At 37.1% G+C, this 10385-nt stretch overlaps 1 protein-coding gene and 1 pseudogene across 1 annotated transcript in view; one reads left to right on the top strand and one right to left on the bottom strand.

The window, feature by feature from the left end:
• Positions 1 to 300: 300 nt before the first annotated feature.
• The window catches only part of MAOA (monoamine oxidase A), a 70157-nt gene continuing 60072 nt past the window's right edge, over positions 301 to 10385 (bottom strand). Inside the window, exons 10-15 of the mRNA XM_075539522.1 lie at positions 10050 to 10103; positions 3714 to 3771; positions 2603 to 2700; positions 1624 to 1735; positions 1376 to 1438; positions 301 to 696 (exon numbers count right to left, since the gene is read on the bottom strand). Coding sequence (XP_075395637.1) covers positions 550 to 696; positions 1376 to 1438; positions 1624 to 1735; positions 2603 to 2700; positions 3714 to 3771; positions 10050 to 10103 — 532 coding nt within the window. The 3' untranslated portion in view covers positions 301 to 549. The remainder of the gene's footprint in view (positions 697 to 1375; positions 1439 to 1623; positions 1736 to 2602; positions 2701 to 3713; positions 3772 to 10049; positions 10104 to 10385) is intronic.
• On the top strand, positions 8256 to 8356 carry LOC142435243 (U6 spliceosomal RNA; annotated as a pseudogene).

Below are 10385 nucleotides of genomic sequence, written 5' to 3'. Positions count from 1 at the left end.
CCCAAGATGTCCTCCTACTGTGGCTTGAGGGCAACATATCCCCAAATCCACAAGTTCTCATGTACCATTCCCAGGTTCAAAGTGGGGTGTACTCAACCCAGCAAACTCTCAGCCTCCCAGTTCTGTACTTTTGCACTTCACACCATTTCCTAAGGACTAGAAAAACATGCACAGTCTGGGCCTTTAAACCTACTCAATTGCTACAGACAGAAAGCTCAATGCTTTATTTCTGAAATTATTAGGTATTCTATATTGCAGAGAAAAAAACCGAACACAAATTAAGCACTTTAACTTCAGGAATTGGAGCGATGCTTAAAAGATTTTATTCTACCAATCAACACAGGTCGTTCCACACAGGCATGTAAGATGTAACTTGGTCTTACTGAAAAGAATTAGGTGATTATTTTGGCTGATTTTACTTTAACATGGATGGAAATGAAACTGATGGATTAAATCTGGGGCATTTAAAGATGGACCAATGGGTAGCTCTTGATGTTCCGCTTGATGAGAGGCTAGCGAAAAGGCAGCAGGAAGCATGAAGTTAATTCTTTAGGATCGGTGTAGCATCTTGTATTTGTATATCACAATCCACATGGCAGTTACTGATGTTGAAACCCCAATGAACTTTAGCAGGCCTGCAACAGATGGTAGGTTCCTTTCCCAAAAGGAATGAGTGATTTCCACCGATGGTACATCCTAGGCGAAAAAACACTGAATTAGTAGAAATCTCCTGCATCGGCAAAGAGGACTGAAACATCTGTAGAAATATGCACAGGGATATCCCCTGCATAGCTGGGCTTCTAGTTAAATCACAAGCAGGCAGAAGAGATATGCAAAAGGAGTTTTATATGTGGCTACTGGTCTAAGGAAGGATGTCAATTTGAGGACTAAGGTGCTCCTGACCCAAGCAGTGGCATTTTCAATCGCTTCATATACAAGTGAAAGCTGGAAACTGAACAAGGAAGACCGAAGAAGAATCAATGCATTTGAATTGTGGTGCAGAAGAATATAGAGAGTACCTTGGACTGCTAAAAGGACACACTGATCTGTCTTGGAAGATGTATGGCCAGAGTGCTCCTTAAATGCAAGCATGGTGAAAGTTTGTCTTGCATACTATGGACATGTCATCAGCAGAGACCAACCCATGGAGGAGGACATTATGTTTCGTAGAGAGGCAGTGAAAAAGAGGGAGGCCTTTAATGACATGGATTGACACCATGGCTGCAACAATAGGCTCAAACATGGAAACAATTTGTGAGGCTGGTGCTGGACTGAGCAGTGTTTTGTTCTGTTGTACATAAGGTCGCTATGAGTTGGATCCGACTGGGTGGCACATAACAACACTGGTCTATGGAGAAGGGGCCATCAATCATACCTGCGAGTCAGGTTCCTGGATCCAGATGTCTTTCTTCGCCACCTTCCCCAAAGAATTCAAGACCTGAAAGAAAGTGATCATATAGTCATAAAATAAGATTCTATACCTTTGACTGATAGAAGGCTCTGCTAGACATGAATGAGGTATGCAGGAATAGACCGACTCTATCAGGGTCAAGAACCAGAAAGACCAGATTCTAGTAGCGGTGCTATGACTCAGGAGAAAGAGGGATTTGGCTTCCTCCTTACCTCTCTGGCTGCCCTTTCCCCGGCCTCTACTGCTCCTTCCATATATCCACTCCATTGTGTAGCTGTCTCGGTACCAGCGAAGTAAATCTTTCCCACGGGCTGGCGAATTATCCTTGATGGGGACAGACAAATGTATCAATCACTGCTCTCTTTGATCCCCCAGAAGACAGGGAAATTATTTTTGAAACATTTCAAAAGTTTTATCAAAGGTGAAAATCTGCTTCCTGTATCCTGGGCCTGTACCCAAGGGTCTGAACTGTCAAGCCAAAGGGAATGAGGCTGTCAGAAAATCAATCACTATAGTTGATGGTAACCTTTTCCAAGCCAGTCAGAATTGTAAATATAAGCATATGCATGAAGTCTATAATCATATTTATTTGCTGGGGATTTCCTATTAGATGGCCATTTTGTTCCCTACACTGTGCCAGGCCTTGTCCTGATGAGAGCTGCATTTTCCCTGAAATCACAGCTACCGGCCCCGGCATTGGAAACCTTCCCAGTGTATGAGAACCTGGAGTGGGAGTGAAGGCAGAGGAAAGAATAACTTTCATTTGTGGCAAAAGAGCTATCTGAGGGTTTCTAAGTGTGTCTCCTTTAAAACCACCTTTATATCATATTGTTAGCTTCTATACAGTTACCTGGGGGCTGGATGAGAACAGAGGAATTATGGACCTTCTCGGCAAAGATAACCAAGGGCTAGGATGAACAGGCTACTTACCATCTCCCTTTCTTGGCTGTGTCTTCTAACCTATCTGAAAACTAGCTTTATGAAATCTTCCAAGGTAAACCTCCTCACCCCATCCATCTTCATCTCAACCTAATGACACCCTTTTCTCCAATTCAGGAATGCTTACCCTTGTCTATTGCTGATCAGAAAACAGAAATGAGATTATTTATAAAATGTTCATTGAGTGTTGAAAATCTTTTAAGTTTGGTTCATGGCTTTTACTTATGAGTTAGGCAAGCAGTTTGGCAGTACCTTCCATATTGTGTCATTATCCCAGGGGGAAAATAAGCCGTGTAGCAACCCCCGGAATATTGTTCCTCACACCAATTCTTCTCTTCATAGTGTACAGGCTGCAGGTGAGCAGGAAGACAAGTCCAAGAGAAAAAACATAAAGTCATTCAACTCACTGAACAGAAACACCATACTACCAAGCAAGGGTCTTTATGAAATACCAAGTGATAAGCGGGACACAATTTTGTTTTCCTCAACCTCTTGTGTAGAAGAGAAACAAAGTATCCAATTATCAGGAAGAGAGGACACTTCTATACAGACTATAAAGCCTTTAGATAGAAACAAGAAGTGCCATGAACAAAACATACTTCCCCATCTATCCAGAAATCACTGCTGAGGAAAGGGGTAGGGGGTGGGGAGTGGAGAAAAGGAAATAGAAATTAACCACTTCTCGAAGCTGGGAAAATGAATGACGGTAATCCGGCTTAACAATGAACAAGATGAAAAATGCTTCCTAAAGGATATTGAGAGACTTCTATTATTTCCCTAACATACTTTGAAGGTTTATTATTTGAATGGTTCACAGATAATTCCCTGGAATGGCCCCCACAGCCATCTAGTAGGCTCTTTAGAATCAACTTCACTCTCATAATTCCTTTCAGTAGTGAAATGAAAGCACTTAAATTCCTTAAATGGGCTGTGAACTGAGTCTACAGAGGGAAAAATAAATTAAATTCAGTCCATCTTGTCCTGGTCTATGTGCCTTCAAGAGCAAATGATATTGTATCTGGGATTTTATTTTGCAGCTGGAAGTTGGCACTGACAGGAGGGCAAATTCTCTGTTTTGGGGACTCATCTTACCACCCTTGAGATAATAAATACAGCTCCAAGCACTAAGTACAATTGGCTGCAGGCTTTCCGGTTATCATGCTATCCCAATGGAACCTCATCATCAGAAATTAGCTGCATGTCATCAGCCTTTTACAATAGCTGCAGTTAAACCTTCCATTTAAACATATTCATTTAGACCCTCTTTGTCAGGCAGATTGGTCAGGAGACCAGGCACTTTGTGTTACTTTACCACTTCAAGCAGACGAGAATCTACTAGTGAGTGAAACTGGCAGTTTCTTACGTGCAGAGCTTCATGAGATCCTAGAACTTTGGCATACAGTTCACAGATCTTCTTCTTTCTGTGAGAAAGAATAGCAAGACCTAAATGTTAAAGAAATTATAGCTTACATACTCTGCCACAGCTCCAGGGTTCTCACCACAGGACAAATTGATTCAGGAAAACTTCAAATTAATGTCCTTCTAATTACACAAAACCTCCTGTTGCACATATCGCTGCACTGAAATTAACCCTCTATGTCTTAATAGTCATTTGATTTTTCAGCCAATGATTTGATTGTTTTTTACATTATGCTTCTTCCACTACCCATTGTGATATCAGAGATTGATATGGATAAAAGGAGATGAAATAAGTTCAGTTTTAGGAATTAATTCCTAAGTCACTATCTGAAATCTGTAGATTCTGAGGAATTTTATAAATGTATAGTATATATGAAGGTGAGAGTCTTTTAACTACTCTACAATTAATTCTCACTACGAAGGGGCTTCAAAAAGTTCTTGGATTGTGTTCCTAATAGGACATTTTTGATCGAGTATTGATCCAGCCACATGTTATAGGCAACTGAGACTGTTAGACTCTTTTTTCAAGGTGCACAACATCCTACATAGGCCACACAGAAAGGTCTGATTTGGAAATGCCACTAAGCAAACTGGACTTTACCTTAAACACACTTGTAGCATATTAAAGGAACTGAAATACTCCCTTGGACTTAAGGCTGAAAAGCCCTAGTGTGAGAAAAAGCAGATGATTACTATCCCAAAGGTATGGATTTGGAAGTCAGTGAACTTTGGTTCAGATCTCTTGCATTGAGGGTGCTTACTAAATGACACATATATCTGTTATTTTCATGCTCTCTTTGTTTTTTTAATGACATATCATAGTCCAGCAGCCATGGTTCTACATTTATGAATGAGCATTATTAAATGCTTTATCCTATCTCCAACCTCCAAATGTTTGTGTAAACATTAAATTTTTAATCTATACAAGCCAATAATCCATGCATTGTAGACTAAAGAGCTGTTCTATACATACTTGCTTCATCTTTTCTCAACAGTATTTTAAATCCTGTATCATTGGTTAAATATGTGTTGGGCTGCTAACTGCCAGGTTAGCAGTTTAAAACTGCCAGCTGCTCTGAGGGAGAAATATGGTTCTTTATACTCCCATAGAGCATTACAGGCTTGGAAACTAACAGAGCATGCCCACCCTGTCCTATAGGGTCACTATGAGTTGGCACTGACTCAGTGGCAGTGCGCCTTTGACAATAATGTCTCTACCGTAGGCCAGGAACATATGTAAGCCGTAGATAATAAGACTGGATCCAGGGCTTCTATTTAACCATAGCCCTTTTCTAAAAACAATGTGTTCTTATGATATGGCCCTGCTCAATACTTGCCCACATGAAGAGAATACTAAAGACATGGGTGCTACTGCAAAGTATGGTGAAGAATTTGGATGGTGCCAGGCTATCAAAAAATGCACCTTGGGTCTTAAAGATTTGTCTTAAAACAAGTAGTTATCTAAATGAAGTGTGAGCGAGGTCCACATGGAAGCAACATAACAGCCCTTGTGATCCAAGGAATGTAAATAATAAAATCCAAGAGCAGAGGAGGAAACCATATTAGAACTGAAATTCTGAAAACTGGATTTGTAGAATGCTATGGATGGCAGTGAAAGCCCAAAATCTACTTGAGGGTTAAGATTCTGGGGAATCTCCCATGACCATTGGCAAGGGATGTGAATAGTACTGCTATTAGGCAGAGTGGATTGAAATAGCCTTGTTATCAGAGTGAATTGGAAAGTGAATAAATGCGGATGTAGTTAGGCTAAGATGTAATACCTTATCAGTTGTTCTCTCTTTGGAACCATTTTAAATTTGCTCTATTTTTTTTTTTTGCTTTCCTTTTGACTGAGCTTCTTCTCCATTTTACTTGGAGCTTTTTTTTGGTATGTTTTTCCTTATATGAAATCCAGAATAGGTAAATCTATATATAGTAACTGGATTAATAGTTTCTTAAGGTTATGGCAGGGGTGTTGGTGGGAAATGAGGAGCTAATAATAATGAATTCACGAATGAAGTAAATATTCTAAAATTGTCATGATGATTGCACAATTCTTTTTAATATATTTAACCATTTAATTGTGTGATGTGTGAATTATACGTCAGTAAAACTGCTAAAATCTTTTTAAAGGTCTATGGTCTGGGAAACCCTATATATAGGGTCATTATAAATCAGAATTGACTCAGTAACTGATTTTGTTTCACTTGACCTACTAGTTCACCACAAAATAGATGTAATTGATATGTTTTGCTTTTGTAAAATGAGTTGCATAGCAAGATTTTTAAAATTAAATCATGCAAACACATTATAAAATGAAGACAAATTACCAACGGAATCACTTCCTTAACTAACATGAATTCTAAGATTTATAATCATCATTGGCTTCAGATTCTCTAAGAGATTTAAGTTGGTCTGTATGAGCTCATCTGTCCTGCTTTGAAAATGTTAGAAATAAAACATTTCCTTAAATGAAAAAAAAAATAGTTCATGGAAAAATAGAGTTAAAAGATAATGGAATTTGTCAATGAATTTTTTGAGGCTCCCTCATATCTACAAACATCTAAAGCTCATTCAATCTTTTAAACACAGGGTACAATATAGCATGCTGGGAGAGGCCTTATGGTCAACACAGTTTAGTAATTTTTAAAACAGTTTTATGGGCACATATATCACATATCGTAGAATTCAATAGTTCAACCATATCAAGAAGTTCAATAATCTTGCACTTGACAGAATGGTCTCTGGAGCACAATACCCCAGAGGGGGATATGTTAGGTGACGCTCCTTGAACATCGTCTTTGCTTCTTCTCCTCATTCATTTTTTAAATAGTAGCACAGAACACACACGTATTAGGTCTTAAAAATCATATCTTAATTTATCTAAGCCCTTCTTGAAACAAGATATACCTTAAACTCACAACCCCTCCCTCTATCCCACTCTCTCTCTCCTGTGTGTCTGTGTGTTATGAAGTTTTATTTTAGCCTCGTTGAATTAGGAGTAGGGAAGTTGGGACAATCACCCTAAGTTAAAAATGTTCTAATTCACTGAAATCATCTGTTTCAGAAATTAATGGTTCTATTATTTCCAGATTAGTTTGAACAGGTTCACACCGATCTAGTTATAATACAGACTTTTCATATTTACTCTCTTCAGTCTTAATATAGTTTAAATATCAAAAGTGCTCCAAAATATTTGTTAAAGGCTAATATTTGCTTAAAAATGTGGCAAAGGTTTAATTTAAATCTGTAAAAAAGAATAAAGCTGGAAAAGAAGGCCAACAAATGTGCAAGGGAGGGGGTAGACTCAAGCTTATTAGAAATAAAATAAATATGTTTTATAATGTAAAGTTTTATGGTGACAATTATATTAACAAACATTTTTAAAGCATTGCTTCAATTTCTCTAATATAGAACAGAGTATAATCCTATAACTTTATCCAAATCTTCACTTAATTTACATAACTTCCAGAAATTCTTAAGGATATAGAAATAATATGGTAGGAGAAGGAAATGGAATTATAACGTGTTGATTACTGCTACAATTTTATTGTGAAAGGTTTTAATGGAGAGACAGCTGCTACTCTTGACACACTGTCACACAACTTTATTAGATAGGTATTTAAATTCCAGGACAGTCAGCAAAGTTTGGTTTCTTACATGGAGTTGCTTGTGCTACAGATACAAACTATAAAGAAAGAACTAGGCAAAATCTTAAGGTGTTTGCCTGCTTATTTCTATCTAATCTACGCCCCTCACTTCATAGATGATTGCTCAACGAATTAAAAGATGGTCAAGGTTTTCTTATTCTGACTACCCTGCCCATAGTAGCTGTGTAGCAAATATCTGTGAAATCAAAATCCTTCTCTAGCCCTAGTATGCTATTCTTTTTCCTACACTACAGTGAGATGACTGACTCTTACCTACTATATATGGGTATTAGAGGAATAATTCAAAGACTTTGAATAAACTAGATATAAAATTATTAATAATCATTCTAAAAAGCTTAATGATGCTTAACTTATTTTCATATGGTCATATAGTGTTTACTAAAAATAAGCTAAGCCTAAAATTCAATCAATACTTACCTATGCTATATTTAATTTTTCATTCACAAATAATAAAACCAGTTATATAATAGAAATATAAGTCAATATTTAATAATATTAGGTAAGTCAAGGGCAATTTTACACAAATATGTCAAGAAATTATTTTCCCTTTCTCCCTTTAAAATCCAAGTTTTGAAAAAGATCCATAAAAGAAGGATATTGGAGCAATGCATTAGTAGATTAGATTGACTGAAAATACAACAACATATTTTGTACAATGACCAAAAAAGGACTGAGGTTGCAAATAGTCTGAGGTTGAATTTACCATCATCTCTAAATCTCATCACAATTTCCTTAAAAGCTTATTAACAAATAAAAATATTCAGACTCAATCCCATAATCTACAAAAAAATGTATTTTCAAAATATCCCTTGGGTCCTTGCTTGGCCAGTGTCAAATAAAACTGAAATCACATGGAAAAGATTAGCATGACTCCTGAACAAGGATGACATACACATTCATGGTGCTCCATAGTTTTAAAAGGAAAAGAAAAATGGGCAAAGGGTATGTAAAAGGACAGTTTGAAGTTATTGAAGTGAAAAGGGACCTTAATTACTCTAGCAATCTAGGGAATACAAATTTAAAAGAAATATAAAGTACAGGTTTTTCTCATTGGAAAACAAAACAAAAGAGTCCTTGAGAGATTTTGATGAAGTCAGTTCTGGGAACTGCTGCTATGTTATACTGAGAGTTCTAAGAGGTGTTGAGAAGTTCGGGATACTGTGTAGAATCATAACCCGTGTCTATATCCAGGCTGGTGTTTATTTTACTACTAAATGCAGAAAATACAAAAGAAAATGTCAAGTTTGAAGTGATGCAAAGAAAGAGCGTGCATGAGACGGCACGCTTGACTTTGCAACAAGTCAGCAGTGGATCCTCAGACAAAACACTTTCTGTCCACAAATTCCTCCTCTCTTGCATGAGTAGGCGAGCTTTAGAACAGTTCCCTTCCTGACATCGACTCCCACAGCATGGAAAAAACAAATCTATGTGCAAATGTGGGAACTTGTTCTGTAGTCTTTTCCTGACTTGCAAAATCATCAAAGTAACTATCAAAGCAAGGGCCTGCTAATACATTTGCTAGTTAACTTACTTCAAATGTTTCTATTCTATTTATTTCTTGCTCTGATCTTTATTATTTCCTTTCTTTTGGCAACTAGAGACTTCCTTTCCTGCTCTTTTTTCTTTTTGGTAGGACCAGGGCTGTGGCGTTTTCTTCTTTTCTGATGTGTACCTTTATTTCTGTAAATACTCCTCTAAACAATGCTTATACTGAGCCACAAAGGTGTTGGTGTGTTGTGCTTTCATTCTCCTTTGATTCTAAAAATTTCACTTTCAATTTTTTTAGATTACTCAATAGCTTTATGGTAAAATGTTTCTCCTTCCATAGCATTTCCTTTGCTTAATTACTGATTTCTAGTTTTACATTATTATGAGCAGAGGAGATGTGTTGTACCCTTTCTATTAGGAGCCAAGTGCATTCGAACTTTACATCACCAGGGACTCGGGTATATTAATATTCTTCAAGTTAACTCACAAAGCATTTAGTGTTTACTCTAAACTAGCAAAGGCCTGGAAATTACCATAGACATTGCTCCCACAACTTAATAACACTGATACTCAAAGACACCCTACCAAGTACGAGCTTATTCTAATGAAGTTTTAGAAGACACAATAGAACAAAAACAGGACAGAAAGAAAGGGAAAATGAAAGAAAAAGTTCTATTCCTAAACTAACTGTCTTAGACTAGGAAGGTCTCAGGAAAGGGAATACTAATGATCAGACCTAGATAGTAAGTAAAAGTTACTTTAGTGTGCACCAAGCTGATACAAGTGAAAACACCCCTAGACAGGTATGCTTAGAAACAATACATATCAAAGAACTTTCCAAAAGTCATAATGGACTTGAAAGGGAAGCTCTTCCACCACCTGGGTTTTCTCCATCTTGCAGAGAAACTCAACTTCCCAACCATTGTAAAATGAACACAAATATGTAAAATCAAATTAATATGTATTTATGGAGCAAAAGAGTAATAGAAAAACACAAAGAGATTTTTGTTGTGATTTTGAGGGTATTAATTAATTATTGGGTTTCTTATAATGCTATTAATACAATAAATAGAATATAAAACTAACATTTTATTTATTTGTCAGATGTAAGGTCTTCTTACCTTATTTCCTTAGAGTATTTGGCAAATCGATGAGCTTTTCTGGCAAGAATAAAACTGGAAAGAAATTACATTTGAAAAGTCAGTTTACAGACACAAATCTCAGAGTTTGCCCTTGTCTCTGAAGTATGTTTGCCTCAATCTACTCAGTATTAATGAACTGTCCCCTAGCCCAGACAGTATTGCCTTCTCCAAGAGCAAGTCCATGTTGTCTTCAGTCTGCTTCTATGTCTGAAATCTCTGTTGGCTATGAGACACCCCCTAGCCGATACTGGTTTTCTAACTCCAGGTCTTTGGACATTTCATTACAGTACTATACTTTAGCAACATGAGCTACCC

This window comes from Tenrec ecaudatus, chromosome X (genome assembly GCF_050624435.1).
Source record: "Tenrec ecaudatus isolate mTenEca1 chromosome X, mTenEca1.hap1, whole genome shotgun sequence".
In the NCBI taxonomy this organism is placed as follows: domain Eukaryota; kingdom Metazoa; phylum Chordata; class Mammalia; order Afrosoricida; family Tenrecidae; genus Tenrec; species Tenrec ecaudatus.
This window is presented reverse-complemented; position numbering and strand designations above follow the sequence as displayed.